This window comes from Spinacia oleracea, chromosome 4 (genome assembly GCF_020520425.1).
Source record: "Spinacia oleracea cultivar Varoflay chromosome 4, BTI_SOV_V1, whole genome shotgun sequence".
Classification (NCBI taxonomy): Eukaryota; Viridiplantae; Streptophyta; class Magnoliopsida; order Caryophyllales; family Amaranthaceae; genus Spinacia; species Spinacia oleracea.
The window spans coordinates 165232456-165255024 of record NC_079490.1 but is presented as its reverse complement, the minus strand read 5'-3'; the positions used below and the strand labels follow the sequence as shown (position 1 = coordinate 165255024).

At 36.5% G+C, this 22569-nt stretch overlaps 2 protein-coding genes across 3 annotated transcripts; both read left to right on the top strand.

Annotated features, from left to right (window-relative positions):
• Positions 1–5417: 5417 nt before the first annotated feature.
• On the top strand, positions 5418–13892 carry LOC110805520 (SWI/SNF complex subunit SWI3D). 2 transcript variants are annotated; one of them, XM_022011140.2, is made up of 7 exons: positions 5418–6013; positions 7368–7900; positions 10143–10823; positions 11183–11349; positions 11439–12490; positions 12761–12960; positions 13105–13892. In XM_022011140.2, the coding sequence occupies exons 1-7, from the start codon at positions 5527–5529 to the stop codon at positions 13489–13491; spliced, it is 3507 nt and encodes a 1168-aa protein (XP_021866832.1). In that variant the 5' UTR covers positions 5418–5526; the 3' UTR covers positions 13492–13892. The 2 variants fall into 2 exon arrangements, with proteins under 2 accessions (XP_021866832.1, XP_056698097.1); XM_056842119.1 differs by lacking the exon at positions 5418–6013 and adding an exon at positions 7167–7224.
• A 2361-nt stretch (positions 13893–16253) lies between these two features.
• LOC110805515 (peroxisome biogenesis protein 19-1) lies at positions 16254–21299 on the top strand. The gene is made up of 5 exons (XM_022011133.2): positions 16254–16442; positions 16529–16574; positions 16667–16955; positions 19697–20013; positions 21077–21299. Exons 1-5 carry the CDS (start codon positions 16403–16405, stop codon positions 21120–21122), a joined length of 738 nt encoding a protein of 245 aa, XP_021866825.1. The 5' UTR covers positions 16254–16402; the 3' UTR covers positions 21123–21299.
• The last annotated feature ends 1270 nt before the right edge of the window (positions 21300–22569 follow it).

The following is a 22569-nucleotide window of genomic DNA, read 5'->3' as shown; positions in this document are numbered from 1 at the left end:
AGTTATAATTGTGAAATAATGGCCTTCTTAGTGGAGTTGTTGGCCTGATTTTCTAGGTTTTAGTTATGAATTTTTAAGTTTTAGTTATGATTTTCTTGGTTTTAGTTAAGGTTTTTTGAGTTTTAGTTACGTATTTTTTTGTTTCAATTCAGGGCTTTAGTTACGATTTTCCGAGTTTTAGTTATGATTTCACGAGTTTAAGTTACGATTTTCTTGGTTTTAGTTAAGATTTTTTGAGTTTTAGTTATGTATTTTTGAGTTTCAGATAACGAATTTTAGAGTTTTAGTTAAGATACAAAATTGGAAATTATTTTTTTTCGGGAAAATAAAAAATTTAAGCCTGAAATTCAATTAGTTAAGCTTGAAATCCAATTAGTTAAGCATTGAAAATAATTAGTTAAGCATTGAAAATAATTAGTTAAGCAATTGAATCAATTAGTTAGAAATGAAACTAATAAGTTAAGCTTCAAAACCAATTAGTTAAGCAATGCAATAAATTAGTTAAGTAATGTAACATATTAGTTAAACCATGCAATCAATTAGTGAAGTACTAAAACCAATTAGTGAATCACTGGAAGCAATTAGTTATGCACTGCATTTAATTAAGTTAACCACGAAACTAATTAGTTAAGTTTGAGATTCAATTAGTTAAGCAACAAAATCAATTAGTTAAGCAATGAACCAATTAGTTAAGCAATGAAATCAATTAGTTAAGCAATGAAATCAATTAGTTAAGCAATGAAATCAATTAGTTAAGCATTGCAACTAATTAGTTAAAATTTTATGAGCTAATTAAAATTTTATGAGTTTTAGTTAATAATAAGTTTGTTTAAAATTAATAACTATTCGACTCATAAGTTTAACTATTTGTTTTTATACCTTAACTATTTTGTTATTCAATTAGTTATGATTTTATTACTTTTAATTATGTTTTACACTAGTTTAGTTAGTACCCAAAAAAATTGAAAATTTTAATTTTGAAAAAAAATTCGAAAAATAAATAAATTAAGCCTGATATCCAATTAGTTAAGCCTGAAATCCAATTAGTTAAGCTTAAAGTCCAATTAGTTAAGCCTGAAAAAAAAATCAAAAAAAAATTTGAAAAAAAAATTACATGCTGACGTCAGTATGACGTCAGCACATGCGCCAACATGGCTCCCAGCAAGACTGCCAACAAGGCGGTCTTTCCTGTGAGGCGGTCTTTCCTGTGAGGCGGTCTCACACAAAAGTTTCTCTATGGACTAAAGGCCATGGCGTATAACTTGTAGAAGAAGAACAACAAACAAGTACATACAAAAGCCCTGACAAGCCTTATTCAAGTTCAAATCAAACTAGTTCGTGAACCAAATTAAATAAGTTCGTGAGCCATGTCAAATTTAGAGTGCAGATCGAATCAAATGAGCAAATATCTATTATATAAGGGAAGAATTGAGGGTAATTTCGTAATCACACTTTTGGTGTCCCCTATGGAAAAGACAATAATACCCTCAATTAATTCACAATTTAATTAATTAATGCCCCTACTAATTACAAAGTTTAAATTACTACTCCATTAATTATAAAAGGCAATATAAAAGGCAAAAGGGAGTGTTTAAGACTTTAAGTTGATAATCAATCTCTGTTAAATTATATTAAAAAAAAATGGTGGGAATATTAGTTAATTACGGAATTATTATCGTTTCGTTTTTTAAGTTTTCAATTTATGCATCATTTGCGTTAGTTTTCAAACTATGTTCATGCATAATTGTCTCTGTAAATTTGGTGGATCTCAATCTATCGTTTCAGTTTTTAAGTTTTCAACTTACGCCTTTTGTTGCTATAGATCTTTTATAACATTTCCTTAACTATTCTATTAGTTATTTTTTTACGAAGTCTTGAAATAGGTATTAAGAAATTGGTTAAAATGTTTTCAAAAGAAAAAAAAGAGGTAATCATTTTACGATAATAAGTATTAATTTCTCAATATCGGCCTACATGCATTCTAAAAATTCACGCACGCATCGCGTGCATAAAAGACTAGTATAAGAGAATGTAACCCAAATTGATATTTTGATATTTACCCATATCCAAGATAAAACACTAGTCTAAAATAAAATTCAATCCAAATCCAAACACTAATCAAATATTAGAGCGCCACGTAGGAATTAAATCTAATGGTTTCGGCCAATGAAAAATAAGATTTTGAAATTATTTTTGAATTTAAAAAGTCGAATTCCATCCAAAATCAAACACTTTAATAATTCAAAAATAAATCTAAAAATGAAATTCAATCCAAAATCAAACGCTAATCTAATCTAATATATAAGATATATCAGTTGGTATATTTAGAAGTTTTATTTCAGCTAAACAATTTAATAAAATTTGTGCATCACATGGGCTAAAATCTAGTGAAGTTAATATAACTAACCCATAAACCCTTAATTAATCACTAAATTAACCTATTAAATGACATTATTAGTATGAGTGGATTTTGATAAAGTTCATACGATTAAGTTAATTTCCTTTAAAATCAGGTGAATCAAACAGAACCTAAATCGGGAAAATGCTATGTAGTTACAAATTCATTAGTGTCAGGTTTTCATAGTTGCTACTCCGTAATAACGTTCTCAAGATTAATTATACAAGCTGCCTGCATGACTTTTCTATGGATTGGAGCGTAAAAGCATTGGTTAATTGCATGGGAAATGGTATGTCCACATAAAGTACTTGGGGACAACTGGAACATTACTTGTATGCCTAGCTAGTTGGAATCAAGCTACTATTTGTAAATTGCATTGGAATGTTATGCTAAAAAGGGATAGAATCATAGAATATGGATAAGCGGGACAACTAATTGTCTGTTGGTTTAGTGGTGATTAGGGCTAAATTGATAGGGAGGAACTGTGTTCGATCACCCGTAACAATAATTGGGAGGGGACTGAAACTTATCCACCCACAGCTCGCCCTGAATCCGGATTAGTCCTAAGGGTGAATTGGGTGCTAACACCAAAAAAAAAAAAACTATGTAAAGAACAACACATCATGCAGATGCAAATTGGGCTTAAAATCAGGTTTCATGGATGGCTGAGGTTATGCATATATTCGTAGTTTGGCTCCGTTCTATTGGACTTATTTTGACTGAACTTATACTATATGAACTTATCTGAACTTATTTTATTTGAAAAAAACTCATTTTGTCCGAAATAAAATTATTTGTGTGTGCAAATGTCTAAAAAAAACTTATTTTTCCGAACTTTATTATCTGAACTTATTTTGTCTGAAATAAGTCGAACAGAACAAAGCCTTACCTCAGGGGTTAGTCATGGTGAATCAGGATCACATTTCTATAAGAAAAATGCATAACATTATTAGAGGGGTAAGTGTAATGGTTCATGAGAGAAAATAACTATACGGAGTAATGATCATGTTCCTTTTAAATGTGTTCGTACAGGCTAGTTTGCAATTCAATATAGAGTTGCAAGCAGCAAGCTACTTGTGATAGATTGAATTAGTTTAACATTACTCATGATCATGTATTTCTCCCTGCAAGGTGGATAATGAAAGAATGTGTCACCTTTTTTTGATTGTCAATACTCATTAGAGATTTAAGAGAATGTTATGAAATGACTTGACTACAACATAATTGATGAGTGTTGGCAACATGTATTGCATAGGGCCATTACTCGGGTCAACAAAAAATTATGTGTTGCACCACATTTACCAAATGACAATCTTTGTTACAATTTATCATATATAGAGAGAAAGGAATGCCTATATCAGTATATGGAGAGAAAGGAATTCGAGGAGGTTTCAAAACCGTGAAGTTGGTGCATTTTTGCCTCCTTAGGCAAATTAAAATACTTCCTCCGTTTCGAAAATATCGCACCATAGTTACCTTTTACTCCCCTAACTATTACTTTGATTCTTAATATCTCAAATTGTGTGCAACTAAAAATTACAAAAAAATTATAATATTTAGAAAATATATATCGATACGAATCTAACATGACCCCACATAACTAAAATTTCCTTGCGCACGAATCACAAAAATGGTCAAAGTCGTAGTGTGAATAGTGTAAAAAAAACAAATGGTGTGCTATTTTCGGAACGGATGAAGTATTTCGTACGTAATTTCGTTAGATTTACGTTTTGTGAGTCCAAAATTCCATGCAATGTGACTTGCAATAGTTTGGGGTTGTTTGAGTTAGGAGTCTTCCTTGAAGGGTTGTTTTCTCAAACTTTTGTTCTCCATTTTGTATGCATAGGGTGCAACTCAAGTTATTTGGTTAATAAATAATATATTTACCGCGGGGTAAAACGAAGAGAGATACAAAATAAATTTAAAATGACATCATTTCATTTTGCATTTCCAAATTCTCAACAATGGGCTTATTTTATGTTTTACATTTCTAAATTCTCAACAATGGGCTTATTTTATGAAATGCTTGGATTTGGGCCAAATGCAAATCCAAGCTTTTGGATTAGCCAATTCATCCAAGATTTCCCAATCATGCGATTAAGAAACTTATTTTCCATAAATTTGGATTTCATGTAAACTTAAAACTTTATACACTTCTCCTTTCTAACTTGATTGTCACATTTTGACTTTATCACTACTCATATACTCTACTTTGATCGACTATTCTGATTTGTGCAAAGTTAAGATATAATCATGTGTGACTTTGTTAGATTTTTGTCTTGGAAAATATTTTCAATTTATAAACTTTTATAATTTTCTATTTTACAAAAATCAAATCATGGTGACAGTCAAAGTGTCATATCCAGGATTGTTACATAGGGTATGCAAAACTACAGGGCTGCAAACGAGAAATAATAAATTATATTATAACAATTAACAAATGATGAAAAATGAAAAAGAAAAAGAAATAAGAATTACGGGGATTAGAATCGAAACCATGAACATCTAGTCTAGCAAATGCCTAAGTGATTTTATTGATATCAAGGGGTATGCCTAAGTGATTTTATTGATATCAAGGGGTATGCAAGTGAATATCCATAGTTTGCACTAGATTTGCCCCTTATTAATTTCCGAATTGTGCATTGACAACGTCAGTAAAGAAACATAACAAGCTAATCACAAAGGAAGTATAAACGAAAAATTCCCAGTTTATCTCATTGATATAAAGTGGTATTTTCGTAATAAAATTTCAAAATATACAGTAGAAATCAAAATTATGGAGAGAATTATCCAAACATATTGTTCGACTGCATATATTTTTCTCAAAATAAAATTCATTTGCAAAATATAGGCTCACAGTGGAATATGATCATATTTGTTAGATATACAGTTACAATTTTGGATAGTTTATACGGAGTAGTTTTATACACTATTGAGATTTTGCGAGTTAAATAAATAATAAGGTTGGACTAAAATAATTTATTTACTTAATTTCAGTAGATAACACTCATACTGGCAGGAGTGCAGGACTACTTCATTTTGTTGAACAGAAAAGAGAGAACTTCAATAACTCTCTCCCCCAACAAAACCCTTGAACAAACCAGGGGGAGAGTATAATCCAAACACCAATGGAAGAAAAACGCCAAGAACCCGGATCTCCGTCACCGGCGGCGACAATTTCCGGCGGATCCTCTATAAATCCCAGCGATTCTCCGGCTACGGAGCCACCAGCTCCGCGACGCCGAAATCAAAAGCGTAAATCCACAAACACTACCTCATCATCGGCGCCTCCGAAACGCCACGCTCGTGAGAAAGCGAACGCCGCCGCAGCTGCCGCTTCCGGTGGATTTTTCTCTCTCCTCCCTCCGATCCACAACGGCCCGTTAACTAGAGCTCGTCAGTTGTCCGACAACAATGCGGCTATCTTTTCTGCGCAAAACGCTATAAAGAATGAGACTTCTATGGCTGCGGTGAATGATTCGGCGGCCTCTGAGGGAGGAGAAGAGGCGAAATTGGCGAAAGAGGAGTGTGAGAAGCTTCAGGCTGTAATTGATGCTGAGTTTGATGAGATTCGAAATCGTGATTCGGGTGTTCATGTTGTTCCTGTTGCTGCTGGTTAGTCGAATTTCATTTCTGTTTACTATAATTTTGATAGTTCTTGTGTTATTCTTCAGAATTTAGGGTTTTGGAGTAAGAATGATGTGAAACGTAGTGAAATTGAACGAGAAATGTGAATTTTTGGGATTGTTGCTGCTGATTAGTGGAGTAGCTTTACATATTTTCACTCTTATTTTGTTACCTTTATTTCTTTATTTGTGTTCTGCTAAATTTAGGATTTCTGGATGAATAGAACAGTGTGAATTCAGAAATGTCGCCAAATTATGAGAATGTGAAAGTTCATTGGTAACAAATGTTGTGAAATGTGGCAGAATTGAACCAGAAATGTGAATTTAGAGGTTACGTTTGTGTTAGTGATGGAGATTCTGGTATTCATGTTGTTCTTGTCATTGCTGGTTGGTTGCTTTATGAATTTTTACTTAAAAGTATTTCTACTTTCTAGTCATCTGTGCTGTTCAGCTTAGATTATTTGAAATTTTGGATTGGTAATTCTGTGTAAAGTTGCTGAACTGAACGAGCAATGTGAAATTTAGGGATTATGTTTGTGATAGTGGGCCTTTGGCCCTTGTAAGTATGCTTTCTGTGCCGATGTGGATCCTTTAGCTGGTTGAATTATGAGTTCTAAGGGCGCAATCTCGTCTCTTTGGTTGCCTTCTAGGCTGCTACAAAATTTTAAGTTATTTTGAATTGGTCAAATAGAGTAGCTAGAACGTTATTAGTAGGGCGCATGAGACTGCAGAGATCATGTATTTAATTTGAATGTCATACCATTTGAAGATGTGAAGAATGCCCTTAATTTCGAGAGGATTTGGCAATCACTGAAAGGCTTTCTGCATCACTGCCTTCTCTCTCTCTTACTTCCCAATGCATATCAACTATGAACAAATTCTAATGTGGGTCGGGACATCGAACTCATATAAGTTATAATCAAGCTGATTGCTGATTTGCAGTTGATAAAGTCTTTGGGTGGCTTTCCTATACTTGTTGCATTAGGATTTTTTTTTTATGATTTTATCTATTTAGCATTCTGCTAATGAACAAAAAGGTACTATCCTGGTAATAGACTTATTCTTGGATATCTACAAGTAGTTCTTTTTATAGGCATATTTGCAAGTTTTAAATTGCTACTGCATGCAACTTTTGATGACAGGAACTCTGGCAGGGAATTTGAGACGTGGGAGAAGCATCTTTGTATCTTGGTTGAAATTGTTTGTTCCTAATTTACTCTGGTTTTTGTCGTTATTTTTTCACATGATTGCACTAGCAAATGTTGGAATAAAATAGAAAGTGCTCCAAATGTATATATTAGGAATTCCATTTATTGATACAATAATTGTTTGTTCCTTTCAAGGTTGGTTTTCCTGGGAAAATATTCATTCAATTGAGAAACAAACACTGTGTTCCTTCTTCAATGGGAAGGTGGAAAATCGGACTCCAGATGTCTACAAGGAGATACGGACTTGGATCATGAAGAGGTTTCATGCCAATCCAACCACAAACATTGAATTGAAAGATCTGACGGAGCTGTCTATTGGGGATTTAGATGCAAGGCAAGAAATTATGGAGTTTCTAGATCATTGGGGTTTGATTAACTATCATCCTTTTCCTCAGAATGAGCCTAATATTGATGCCGATCCAAATACAGATGCTGACAAGGCAGAGCAAACAGATTCGTTAATTGAAAAGTTGTATCAATTTGAAAGTAAGCAATCCTCTGCACAATTAGTTCCAAGAGCCAATGTGTCAGCAGCGGCTGTGCCTTCGGGCCTATTTCCCGAGTCGATTACAGAAGAGTTGGTAAAACAAGAGGGACCTGCAGTTGAGTATCATTGCAACTCTTGTTCTGCTGATTGTTCTCGCAAGCGATACCATTGCCAGAAGCAGGTGGAGTTTCTCTGATTTGGCTGTTATTTCTAAGATCTTTGTTTGATTTTTATTTTTATTTTTACTAAATAGACTCTTAATTGATTTGAGAATCTGAATCCTTTGTGGTTGAGTTAGACTTTGTAGTGTTTCTACAATTGATATGCATGTTTGGACTTCTTTTTCCTTCATCAAGAACTATAGATACCCAAATGGATTTCATTGTCGGGGAGGCCTAGATAGATGGGTGTTTTCTCGTTTTCTGGAGTTTGGACTAGTAGAGAGGCTGCTTTTTTGCATGTGTCTTTTTGCTGTATAAATATGCTTGTATTATATTGCGTTTTGTTGGTCATTTATGATCAATATGCGAATGAATTTTTAGTAGAATGCTGTCATTACGAACAATTTATTCGATTCTTGGTAGAGAATTGGTGCTACAAAATTCTATGTTTGTTTTTTTTGTCCACATTCGTGCTTAAAGTTCGGCATTCTGGTGGACAATTACTTAATGATGATCTGTAATTTCCATTACTAGCTACCTGTAAATTCCTAGTTGGGAAAAGTATATTCCCGAGAGAATGAGAGATTACTGTACATCTTATCTCATGAAGAATTCATTCAACACTTTTTAGTTAGGAGTATCCCAGACACTGAAAGGGAATATGTTATTATGTTTCTGCATTTATTAAAACTGAGTGTAAGTGAGTAATTGACCCCCCCTCCCCGTAGAGATTTGAATGCCTTCCAAGAGTAACCTAAAAGAAAATCTATAAAAAAAATTCAATTACTCCCTAATCAGCCTAGCAATCTGCACCGCACTCTCATTGCTTGCATATCACGTTCAATAACACCGCTGCTCCCACCTGCCCAAAACCCTTTGAGCAGTGCCACCCCCACCTACTCTGCTATACCCACCACTACCCCGGTTTGGCCTTCTCTAGCACCACTGCACCGTGTATCACCACCAACGCCACTACTACTAGCAATTCTTAACCCTTTGAGCAGTGCCACAACCGTCTTCACTGTTAGACCACCGCTTTCTTATGCCCAACGGTAACCCAGTTTAGCCATTCTTTTGCTGGTTGTTGCCAGTGGTAGTTCGAAGCCCATCCCATAATTTAACAAAATTCGTACTGTTCAATTAGGAAGAGAGAGAAAAGGAAGGAAGGAGGGTGATCAAAGACTTTGAGTGACCACCAATAGTGTATGTGGCGGGCCATAGTGGTTGTGGCTGTTGTGGAAAACGGTTAATGGTTTTGAGAGGGAAAAGAAAAATAGATTTTGGAGACATTCATGATGGGGGTAAACTGCACGGTTTAGAGTTTTGGTTTCTTTCCTGTCCTGTGTCTTTTGGTATTCCATTCTCTTACCCGTATTTGAATGAAATGTCCCGACGGTCCTTTGCCTTGAGTCTCTTTGAATTGAAGTATACTCAAGGTGTCAGGGTGCATCTTCCATTTCAGTAATTCCTCGAGAAACCTTTGGCCTGGTGCTCACATCTTGACTGTCTGTATGCTTTCTTGAGATTGCATATTCTCTCAAACAAAGGTCTAGTTTTTTGTAGTTTTCAAGGCCAACTTTTGTATCTTTTGATTGTTATTACTTGCAATTATATGTCAATATTAAATATTACTTCGTATAAAACAATATTTGAAGTATACACAGTGAAAAAAACCTAACAAGAGTTTTCTTTTTAAATTATAAAATAATGGAATATTCTATTAAGAAGTGGTGCTCAAAGTTGACCTTGACTGCAGAATTTCAATCATTAGTTTATTTGGTATGGAGCTTGGATAGTGTAATTTTAAATGTTATTCTGCTCTAAAGTTAGTAGCATCTAGAGTCTGTGGGATACTTTTTTCCTTTTTAGAGTTTCCTTTTTCTTGGGGTTGGGGATTTGGACCTGACTTATGCATTGGTCCCTGTTCTTGTGCTATGTGTAAGGCATTTATGTATATTCTTCAAGGATTTATTCAGTGGGTGATTCAATAATTCCTAGTCGAAGAATGTGATGTGGATTCTCGAACTGATTTACATTCTTGAAGGGATGGCTAGCGGTTCCTTTTTCTTGAAAGGGGTGGATGAGTGGTGGTGGTGGTGGTGGTCATTCAGGCCATAGGGTCACAAATTGGAAATGTCCTGGAAATACAAGTACTTGTTTTTTATTGTCTTGTGGTTTCGTTTTTTTTCCTGAGTGTAATCAAGTGCCTTTTTTCTCTTATTATTCTGGATGCAAAATGGTTGACAATGTTTTTGCCCGCAGGCAGATTTTGATTTGTGTAGTGAGTGCTATAACAATGGGAAATTTGGCTCTGGCATGTGCCCCTCTGACTTTATCCTCATGGAGCCTGCCGAGGCTTCTGGCGGAACTGGTGGGAAGTGGACTGATCAGGAGACTCTTCTCCTGTTAGAAGCATTGGAACTTTTTAAGGAGAACTGGAATGAAATAGCTGAGCATGTTGCCACGAAAACTAAAGCTCAGTGCATATTGCATTTCCTTCAAATGCCTATTGAGGACACTTTTCTTGATGATGATGATAAAAAAGATGGTGCTCTGGAGAACGGAGAACCAAACTCAACCAGTAATGAACAACCTGTCCCCAAAGGTGACTCAGAACCCTTAGAAGGTGACAATGGTAAAGATAATGTTGGAGCAACAGAGACTGGAAGTGGTAAAGATCATTCTGAACCATCAGCAAGCAAAACTAGTAAAGACAATGAAGAGCCATCAGAGACTAAAACTGATAATGATGCTGCTCAACTTGTGTCTGCTCAAACAGAAACTTCAAATTCAGAGGATGATCTCAATGGAAAGGTGGTCCAGGGTAGAGGTGATGACATAATAATCAAGGCATTAAAGGAGGCATTTCATGTAGCTGGTTGCCCACTTACTCCAGAAGACGAACTTTCTTTTGCTGAAGCGGGGAATTCGGTGATGGCATTGGTAAGATGGTTAATGTGTGTCAATTAATAGATTTCTTCAGAAAGTTTATTTGAAGCGAGTAGATCAGCAGAGTGAAACAGCCTTTGGATTTTACTTGTGATCCCTGGGTTTTGACATTCAAACATAACATAACTCTGTATGGGTGGCCTTTGGAGACCGTGAGTTGCTTTCTGCATTAACTGGACCAAGGATGGATGATTAGAATATGTGTCAAATAATAGGGGCATAAGAACTAGGATTATTTTTAATGTTTGTTTTGACAACATATTTTGAGAAATTAGCTCCTGCCCACAAGAGTCCCTGGTCTTCATTTTTTCTTGTTATTAACTCTTGCTTGCCTTGATATATCTATTTCTCAGGCTGCATTCCTAACTCAATTAGTGGAACCTGGTCTTGCTACTGCATCTTCCTGTATCTCACTAAAGACTATCTCCCAAAGTTCTCCAGGGTCGCAACTAGCTGCAAGGCACTGCTTTATTCTGGAGGATCCACCAGATGTTGATAAAGAACACACTGTTTCTAAAAGGTATATTGTGTTTGTGTGTTACTTGAATCTAAAAACACTATTCTGTTATTGTGTTTTCATTTGTCAGTTGGACATTATCTCTTTTGCAGAATGGCTACTGAAAACATTGATCCGAATACTTCAGAGATAGCTAAAGAAGAGTCAAAAAATGACAAAGAGATCATCCAAATTGAGGAGAAGTCCACCCCATTATTAGATGAACATGAAAAGAAGGAATCTAACGCAAGTGATGATCCACGGTTGCCTCCTGGAGAGAAAGATACATGTGCAGACAATTCCCAAATAATGGAGAAGCCTGATGAAGATATGCCCCAAGTCACTGAAAAGCCTGATGAAGATATGCCCCAAGTCGCTGAGAAGCCTGATGAAGATATGCCCCAAGTCGTTGAAAAACCTGACGAAAAGTCTCAACTAGTAGACAAGTCCGGTGAAAAGTCCCAACCTGTGGATAAGCCTGATGAAAAGTCCAAACTTGTGGAAAATCCTGATAAAAAGTCCCAACTTGTGGAAAAGCTTGTTGAGAAGTCCCAACTCATGGAAAAGCTTGTTGAGAAGTCCCAACTCATGGAAAAGCCTGATGAAGATCTGTCCCAAGTCACGGAAAAACCTGATGCAGCGAAGCCCCGTGTCACTGAAAAACCTGATGAAGAGAAGCCCCAAGTCACGGAAAAAACTGATGCAGAGAAGCCCCAAGTCACGGAAAAAACTGATGAAGAGAAGCCCCAAGTCACAGAAAAACCTGATGACGAGAAGCCTCAAGTCACAGAAAAACCTACTGAAGAGAAGTCCCAAGCCCCTGAGAACCCTGACGAAGAGAAGGTGATGGTAGAAGAAAAGCACGATGAAGTAACTAATGTTGAGCAAGCTGGAATGAAGTCTGTGAACAAACCACAGAATTGCAGCCTGCAGAATGAGCAATCTATCACTGCTCCAAAGGACCAAGTTACTTCTATGTCTGAAGTTATGCCTCCTCCTGTATCAGAAAATGATTCAGAGATCTTTAAGACTACAGAAGAAAATGTTCAATGTACGGATGTCCCTAAGGATTCAGATATTGAGCTCAGTTCTGTTGTTTCTGACAAGGTAGAGCAACAAGAGATAGCAGGGGCAGTTCCGATGGTTCGAGTTGCGTCAGAGGCAGGTATGCTTGCTTGGTTTCTCAGTTTCTCTTATCGATTCTTGCATATAACTCGGTATTCTAGCATTTGAGGAGGGTCACAAAAATGGCATCATTCTCTCGATGATCCATGAGAATGTGGTGAAACTTTGTTGACCATTGTTTGGTAAATGGAGTACTAGCACGGAAAGCTTAATTTCCTTGTTATTGTACTTATTCATCTGTCGTCCTCTTTGGTGTTAGTATTGGTTGCCTGACCTATGTAATTACAACAAGCTGTGTACTTCTCTGTAGGAGAAGATAAAACGGTAATTGATAAAATCACGGACCCCAAATCTACGAAAACAGCACGGACGAAGGATGAAGATAATGTAGCGAAGCTGAAGCGTGCTGCTCTGGCTACACTCTCTGCTGCTGCTGCGAAGGCTAAACTTCTTGCCGACCAGGAAGAAGAAGAAATCAAGCAGCTAGCCACTATTCTGATTGAAAAGCAGGTACGACCCCCCCAAACCCTCCCCCCCGCCCTGTCCCGCCCCGCCCCCACCCCGCCCCGTAAAAAAAAAAGAACGAGAGAAAATGGGTTATTGGGCTATCCTATAACACAAAGGTTGATCATTAGTGATTCCCTGTGGTTGCAGCTTCGGAAGTTGGAGATCAAGTTGAGTTATTTCACTGAAATGGATAACGCAATCATGAGGGTTAGGGAACAGTTGGAACGATCAAGACAGAAACTTTTTAATGAACGAGCTCAAATAATTGCTAGCCGACTTGGAATACCATCTTCATCATCTAGGATGTTGCCGTCATCATACCCAATGAACCGGATGCCTCCAGGCCTTTTAAATTCAATGTTGAGGCCGCCGATGAGCTTGGGTGCTCAAAGGCCTCCTCCCATGTCGAGGCCCGTTGTGATGTCGGCGCCTTTAGCTACAAACATGTCTGCCGCCCCACCCGAGGTGGTAGGAGCAAATTCAACACAGCCTTCTTCTGCCATGGAAAAACCTTCTGCAGTTGGGACAAACTGACTGAATCATCATGATTTTTCCAGGACTTGATGTGAGTGAAGTGAATTCATCTTCATCCATGTGATGAACAGTGTCAAGTAGCTTAGTTCATCCTAACAGTCTAGAGTTGTTTAGATTTGTATAATATTATTAAGCACATATTTTTCTGTCTCCATGGGTCACCCTCCTAATCATTGTTGTAGCAGTAGTAGTAGTTGATGGAGTGGAGGATTCTTTCTGAAGCTTAAGAATAGCCCCCCTAGGCCCTAGGTGTGGAGATGACACGGGATAACATCAAGATGTCCAAGAATTTTCTTTTCTGATTATTATAATGTTAAAACCAATTTTTTGTAAGGCACTATACATTGGTAAGATAGCTTTCATTAATGAGAAGTTCATCTCTAAACATCGGTTCAATTTCACCGCCAGTTGGCATTGCTATAAAGTACTTTTTTTTTTACGCATAGCACACCCGGTTCACTGGAGCTTAGCTCCGACTACATCCGGATCCGACCCGTGTCGCACACCTTGCTTATGGTGGGTGAGTCTCCCAACAAGAGTTTCTGCATACGGCGAGCCTCGAACCCGAGACTTCCCTTAAGCGGCATCAAGCTGCTTGCCACTTGAGCCAACTATATGTTGGTGCTATAAAGTACTTGTATAAAACTAATGCTCCCCGACTTCCCGTTTGTCTGTGCCTTTGAGTCACTTTCTTTGCCTTTCTATGTCGGCTTTAACTCTCGTTTATTAGACGGCGGAGAGACCCATCTCAGAGATGTTTCCATCTCAGAGATGTGTTTCCAAACACATTTTTGAGGGCTAAGCGGTAATTTTACTATTATTTTGAAAACTTTTGGATACCATATTTGAAAAAAGAGTATTATTTTTGAACTTCTCAGTACTATTTTTGAATTTCTGAGTCCATATTTGAATTTATTTTGGTCTGATATGTTTTTGTCAAAACATATCTGAGATTGGAATATAGTTTCTCCTCTCATTTATGCAATACCTTAGTAACCTATTAACCGACAAGCTACTTTTTATGCATTCTTGTATACCATCTAAAGTGAATGTTTCAGTGACATACATTGTACGAGAGTCAGCAAGCAATATCTTGGCCTAACGAAAATGATTGCACATTCCAACCAAAAGGTTCACTTTAAGGGGGTTCCTCTTACCATTTCCCACTCTCAAAGTGTCTAACCTGCTAATCCGGGCCGGGTTGACCTGTATAGGGTTCCGTTACGGTAGGACATATCATCTTACCTTCTAGACAAAAAAAGATTGTACGAGAGCCGTTTTTTTTTATCAGAGTATATGATATCTATCTATACTATTATTAAATCTCTAAGATAAAACATGTTACGTCGCCATGTGTCACCTTCTCTTAATATCTCTAAGATAAAATGTTTTTCTTAGGGTTCGAACATAGGATCATCAAGAAGTATTGTAGAAAGGTTACCATCTTAGTTAACTATTAGTTATGCCTTTTAACTCTACTTAAATATATTTAAGTTGGATAGAATTAGTGTGTATCAGTGTATTTATACTATTCTTTCACACGTGTTATGTTATTTGCTAATTTTCACAACATAGTCATTGCAAGAAAATGTACTTTTCTTACCGTATTTAAAATGGTTTCAAATAATTACTACATCTTTAATTTGTAAAAACACACTACAAAATTTTGGCGACGGGCCCACCCGAGCCATATAGAACATCCGCCACTGACTACGTACGGAGTACAACACACCACATCCAAATACAATAAATGATTTCCTAATAGTTATTAAAAGAAAAGTGAAGCTTGCACACCAACACGTGTAAATAGTGCGTAGAAAAATATTTCATACAGTATTCAATGTTGTAATCCGGGGCATCGTCCGGAGCAAACACTAGTTTCTCCCCATATGCCCGTTACAATTCTCTTTTGCGACGATATTGTACTAGAGCATAAAAAATGTTTCTTCGTTCAAACCATCACAGACATACAAGTTCCCTTTTTATAATTTATTTGTGACATCAAAAGGATAGAGTAGAGAAAATGCGGGGATAGAAAATTTGTCACATTAAAATTTGAACAACTTTGTATGTGTACAAATAAATTATTGATAATTTGATTTTTTTTGGATTAAATTTTGGCCTATTTTGATTATGTAACTTTTGTGTAAGATCGCCTTATCGGAAAGACCACTTTGATTAGTTAACTAATTAGTTCTATTGCTTAACTAATTTGTTTCATTGCTTAACTAACTAGTTAGTTGTAGTACTTAACTAATTAGTTTCATTGCTTAACTAATTGATTTCAGTATTTAACTAATTAGTTCCAGTGATTAATTTACACGACACCAATGTGGTCTTTTGTGTAAGACCGCCTTACATAAAAGTTTGTTATTTTAATTTATCATTTCAATTTTATTTATTTTGGAGAATCTCAAGGTACGAGTGATGAATAGTGTAGCTCATGAGTTGATTAAGTTAGGGCAGTGACAGAGTGACCATATGGGGTGATAACCCTTTTAATGTTGAATTAATGGCCGGATAATTCTTATTTTGGTCAGAATGTTGCAACAAGGTAGCATTTTTAAAATAAGTTTTTTAATTCCAAGGTACTTCGAAGTATTTGGCAAAACTGAAAACATAAGGTATTAGTTTACAAGGTGAGGTAAAAAGAAAGTAATTTTTTGTCGATTTTACTTAAAAGTAATTGTATTTGGATGACTTGCGTAAGTTATGTACTTATGTTTGTCCAATGTCTACTGTAGAGATCTTTTGTTCTTGACCCCACAACACATTTCAAGTTTCAACCATATCATCGTTCAGTCATCCAAATTCTTCTCTCCAGTCTTCACGATTCCTACCTCCCCGGAAAATTTTCCAGAATTTAGCCCTCCGGAATTCTGCTGCAATAGAGAATTTCTAGGGCAGTTTGATGGCCTCAAACGCTGATGATTTGGACCAGCTCTTAGACAGTCAGTGAACTCGGGTTCTCTCTCTTTAAATCTTATTCAATTGAACCCAATTTCCATTTAACTGAATTCAATCTGATTTTTTTCAGGTGCTTTGGATGATTTTCAGACCCTGAATGTCAGTTCATCTCAAAGGTATTTCCCCTAATTTTACCCTTTTCAATTTTACATAAATCAATCGCAATTTTTGGTGTTTTGAGTTGAATTTTGGGGTGGGTTTTCGACAGAAACGAAGAGAAAAAGGAAAAAGAAGAGAAACCATGTTTACCCGCAAATGTTCAAGGGTTAGGGTTAGGGTTGCCTGATTTGAAGTCCAAAAAAAAGGGTAAACAAAAGGTTCCTAATCCTACAGATTCGCATGTCTCTGAGACTCTAGATAAGCTCAGGCAGCAAACAAGGGAGGCAGTTAAGAATATGGAGTCGATTTCCGGGGCTCCGAAAGCAGGGGAGGATTTGGGTAAGGACGCAATGATGGAGGATTGGGTTAAACAGTTTGAGGAGCTTGCTGGTTCTCAGGTATTTTTCTTAAGTTTCTTTTCTTTCTTGTGGGATTTTGCTTGAACAAAGAAATTATGAGGTTTTTATTTTTGTTTGTGTTTATATTGAATTGGGTGTTTCTGCCTTTTGTTTTGGGGTGTTTGGTATGTGGGATTGAAGGGTGTGTAATTATCATAATGTTGTTGCAGTGAATGGCAATGATTTTTGTTGCTGGTTAGTGCTTGATATAAATTTTGGATGCTCAAAACCGACATAGCTGATTTTTCGCTGTTCATATGGTAGATTGTAGCTTGGAGCAAATATTTGCAGATTATCTTGCCTAATTTATCTTAGTTAGGGTGAAGATAATGGGAGCTTAGGTGTGCCCAAGGATTTGAGAGGGATTACATTAAGCCACTCATTGTTTTCTGAGGAAAAGATATGGTATTATGAAATATGATTTCTTAAGACATATATGTGGCTCAAGAGGAAGGAGAAGAAAATTAAGAAAAGTTTTAAAATGTGTGTTTTATGCTTGCATTGTGTAGGGAGATCTTGAGTAATGTAGGGAAACTCCGAATACAGGCCTAGATCGTTTGTACCGACAGACTTTTTGGCACACCCGAAATTTGAGATCCCCATTTCCGATCGGGAATGAGAGTACCTGACCTCTTGCCTATTCAGCAGTATTTTATATACCGCCGCACTCTTTATAGTCGTGACTGTTGTCTAGGATTACTCACTTGAGCTGCTTAGTGTTATGTGTAGGGCGATCTTGAGTAATGTCACGATTACTCACTTGAGCTGCTTAGTGTTATGTGTAGGGAGATCTTGAGTAATATCAAGATTACTCACTTGAGCTGCTTGGTGTTATGTGTAGGGAGATCTTGAGTAATATCAAGATTACTCACTTGAGCTTCTTAGGGTTACTACTTATTGAGTTGGTAATACATAGACCCTAGTTATAATTCTAGCTAATGGAAATGGCTGATGATGTTTCCTTACTGGAGTATATTTCAATCAGAAGGCTAGTGGAGTTTGCAAGTGCTTTATCATGGGAGTTGTATTTCCATGATGCAAGTATGCAACCTTCACGTAGTGTCGGTAGAGGCCCTTTTTTTCTTAGAACTGGAAGCTACCATGAGGTGAAATAGGTTGGTTTCTTGTTTGCAGCTTTGCTTCTAGCTTCTAGAGTTCGAACTTAGCCAGCCTTGCTTGTCGACTTCTATTTACATAGCCAAAAAACTATAGCCTTTCTTTGATTCTAGTATTCTATATTTACATTGCCCACTTAGATTGCCCAAAAAACTATAGCCTTTCTTTGATTCTAGTATTCTATATTTACATTGCCCACTTAGATTGCCCAAAAAACTATAGCCAGCTTGTTACGTTGGATGTATATTGAGGAACCTTTCTGATTATTTACTGAGCTCTGAATATTACTCCCTTCGTGACACAAAAAGCTTCTTATTTCTCTTGGACACAAAGTTTTAAAAGAGTGGAGCTTTGTTGCTTTAAGGGAAGAGAGAGAAAGAAGTTAAAAAGGGAAGGAAAAGAAAGTATTGTTACTCGGACTAAGGGGGAAATGAAAAATTAATTTGTGGGACAAACATTTAGGGATAAGTGGAAGTTTTTTGTTGGACGTAGATAGTATCAGTTTATTTTACCATGCAAATAAATTGCTAGCAAATGTCTATGGAGTATTTCCCACAAGATTACTTATGCTGGTGGTGGATTTGAGAAGCACCTATCTGGAATTGCCGCATTGAGTTAAGAATTGTCCCTCAGTATACGTCACGTGAGCTATAATCTAGTGCCATTTCCATTGCTTCATTGTTTGAGCATGGGCAATGAGCCTCTAAGTTTCAGTTTAGTTAAAGACTTCAAGTATTATATGCCCTTGACTTAGTGCATTAGAAAAACACCTCGTTACTCCTCACAGGGTTACACTAGATTGCTTTTGCTTTTTTCATTGACCCTTCCTGGACTCAATGTTCGCATGGGAAGGCGAGAGAATTACATCCTTAGAAAGGCTTAAGACAGTGAGAATCACCTTTCTCAATTGTGGACAGCTTATGAATCATGTTGATGTTATTGAAAGTGGATTTCAAACTTCTGCGTGGGAACAGCCAAATGGGAAGTCACTAATATCCCAACTTCCTTCTTCCCATCAGAAAAGTAGAGGTTAAAGAATAGAGACCCTCATAACTGTGAACCATAGGATATTTTTCAATTGTGAGTCTGTGGCTGTGGGTTCATGCTATGGAGGTGACCATGACATGTTGCTTATGATTCACTCTTGTTAGACAGGTTTGAGGTCTATATGCACTCCAAATTTTGATATGATTTCTTTTATGGGTGATTTTCTTGTTATCATGTTGACTTTTCTTATTCTCGATTAATGGTATTAGTAACAACCTAGAGTAAATTAGCAGAATATTGACTTTGGCTGCTTCCATCTATGTTCTTTTCTCTATTCTTTCTACATCAGTGTAATATGAATTTATGATACCCTTCTCATATTATATTTGCTTATAGTTTCCCTTCCGTTACAGCTTAAAAAGAAATCTGTAGTATAGCTTTCTCCACATACCTGTTACGAAAAGGAATGGTTAATTAGACATTTAGAATATGTTGTCGTATCCTGCGTAGTCCCATAGTCCCATGATAGCCCCATGATTGTTCCATGCATTTGCTTTTGAAAAGTGCTTTTTATCAAAATGATAATATCTTTTGACTATCATTTTATGTACTCCTTTTTGTGATAATTTGCTTTCCAGGATATGGAGTCCATTGTAGAGACAATGATGCAACAGCTCTTGTCCAAGGATATCCTCTACGAGCCCATGAAAGAAATTGGAGAAAGATATCCAAAATGGTTGGAGGAGCATAAATCTAGTTTGAGTGATGAAGATTATACACGTTACTCTCACCAGTACGAGCTTATACAAGAGCTGAATGGAGTTTATGATAGGGACCCTGGTAACTTCTCCAAAATTGTAGAGCTCATGCAGAAAATGCAAGAATGTGGCCACCCACCAAATGATATTGTGCATGAGATTGCTCCCGACTTTGATTTAGCAACCCTCGGCCAAATGTAAGTGCACTTTATTGCCTCTTTTGTTCCCTGTTTTATGAGTGTTTTAGTGTAGCTGGCTGTTGAACTAGACTTCAATTACTTTACTTGCTAAACAAATGCAAAATTGATGGAGTTTATAGAAGCCTTTTCCTTTGGTGACATACTTGGATTGGGGGTAATATTAGGCGGTAATAGGAGGCAAAAATAAAGAAAACGAAGAAGGTGGTAGATGGGGTGAAGCAAGGGAGAGATGGGTGAACTATCGCCCGCAAAATGAGTGGTAATCCCTCCGTTGCTCTCTTCTCCTTGCACAATAACTACCTCAACCCATATTCCACCATCTCCATTCTCTTTATTTCGGCTCCTAAAACACTCCTCAAACCATACCCCATTCGACAATGCCCTTAACATTACTCTGTTGTCATACATAATACTTGGTTTCATTCAGTTGCTTCCTTTCAATTTTTTGCTAGAAGGTCGTGCCTTTGGATTGAAAGTTAGCATTAGAAGTAGACCTATTATTTGGCAAAAAAATGTTGTAATCTCATTCAACACAAGTTCAAGGTGTAGTATAGACGTATAGTCATTACATTTATATGATAAGCATGTTGTAGCCTTGTAGGGGTTATGCTAGTATGTGTTAGATAATGCCTTGAATCGGTCAAGCCCCTTACTGCATCGCCCCAGCACGGGAATCTCCCTTACTTTACGGTATCTGTTTTGGGCCGATTTTCTGGGCTTTTCCGCATCTGTCTAGAGAGTACTATATAAACTCTTTAGGTCATAACCTAGTCGTATTCTGTAATTTGTACTCCTCAAGATCAATAAAACTTTCCTCCCCTCTGCCTGTGGACGTAGCTAACACATTGTTAGTGAACCACGTTAAATCTCTCGTTCCTTTATTTACGTTATTTAATCTTTCTTTGCATCCGTTATAACAGTATGAATTCCAGAACCCCAATATTCCCATTTTGGGTTATGAGATTGGCCTATCATAGAATGAGATAGAATGAAAATGTCAGAAAGTATACATAAGTATGATTTTGACTAAATAAGACTGACTGTTTCTGCATGTGTGCAGATCACCGGAAATGCTAGAGGCTCAACAAAATTGCAGTATAATGTGAATGTGAGATCGACACATAACAGCTTTTTGCTTTGCGTTTTAGTTACTTTCTTCCAAATGTTTGTTGGCAATGGTATGCCTTAAACTTTGATCTGTAACTAAATTTTCTATTATTTGGCAGAAAATCTCATATCCTAATATTTGAGTAATTAGGAGTACCAAGTTTCTTGTTCGACCATTTTTGGATCTTTTCCATACATCAGTAAATTACATGGTGACCATCTGATAGGGAGTAAACTTCATGCACAGACTCCGACACGGCATGCCGCCACTGCAGGCTGCTGCTGCTATATCTTGTAGGTGCAATCCTAGTGTCTGCCATTGACATTTTATGGAGGTTCATCAAAGGCGTCCGATTCTTGATGTAGTTGACCCTTTTTTTTTATATTATTAAAATCTTATTTTAGTTGTGTAGTATATTTTAAAGGGTGGACTTTTAGGATTTTATCTCAGTATTATAGACGGGTTATCTACTTATCTTCCCTCAATTGATGCAAGGGGCAGAAGGCATTTGGTCATTGCACATCTCTTACTCCCAATAAAGCTTTTTTTGTGTTGTCCTTTCACTAAATAAGAGGGTATTTTAGGGAGGAAATTTTGTTTCAAATCTAATTTTATGGATTGAGGATTTCTTGTTTGCAAAATTTCAAGAGATTTTGGGGAAAAGACTTCAAGTCAAGACTTCAATTAGCCAAAATTTGATTTGTCGGCCAAAAATAGTAGCACACGCAGGTTGATAACTTGATATTTACAAGATAGCAAATGAGTTGAGGTTTTATTGCATTTAAGATGGAAACTAGCTCAAATCAAGCTTAACAATTATCGAATGAATCTTTGTCATAATTTATGATGTTACTAATAGTTCAATTCTAAAAAGATTGACCTTTTTTGAAATTTAAACAAGTTTATGTGTTCAAGTAAATTATCTAAGTCTAGATGTAGCTTATTGGTATTCGAGTAAAATTGTGTCATATAACGGAGTAATCAATTATAAGAGATTAAGATAATATGACCATCTCGAATCAAGAGATATTTCATCCATATTGATGTGTTAGCAGTGAAAGGGCAATAAATGAATAGATTTTAGTGATTACAAGACTAAGCATCAATGCGCAGAAAATACTCTTTTCTCCAACCACAAGTCGATGTTATTCCTGAAACCAATGAATTATTTAATATTTGATTAAGCTATTTAGGAATTGTTTGATCAATTGGCGATAGAGATCCAGCATGAGTCATGCATAATCAAATGTCAGACCTAAAACAAGCCAAGAAAAGAACTTGGATCGATGTTTCATAAAGAATCATTCATATTCTAACCTATATATTTTTTTCATGATGATATACACCATAATATTTTGAATTAATTGTCGACTATGAATTGACTTGTCGTCCTCGTAACGTCCATGCACCACCCCTGAGTCCTCGACCCACCGCCGTGCAGCCGT

Coding starts and splice junctions, on each gene's coding strand:
- LOC110805520 (XM_022011140.2), top strand. CDS start 5,527: ATGGAAGAAAAACGCCAAGAACCCGGATCTCCGTCACCGGCGGCGACA. Junction 11,350..11,438: donor GAACACACTGTTTCTAAAAG/GTATATTGTGTT, acceptor TCTCTTTTGCAG/AATGGCTACTGAAAACATTG. Junction 12,961..13,104: donor CTATTCTGATTGAAAAGCAG/GTACGACCCCCC, acceptor CTGTGGTTGCAG/CTTCGGAAGTTGGAGATCAA.
- LOC110805515 (XM_022011133.2), top strand. CDS start 16,403: ATGGCCTCAAACGCTGATGATTTGGACCAGCTCTTAGACA. Junction 16,443..16,528: donor TTTGGACCAGCTCTTAGACA/GTCAGTGAACTC, acceptor GATTTTTTTCAG/GTGCTTTGGATGATTTTCAG. Junction 20,014..21,076: donor TTAGCAACCCTCGGCCAAAT/GTAAGTGCACTT, acceptor GCATGTGTGCAG/ATCACCGGAAATGCTAGAGG.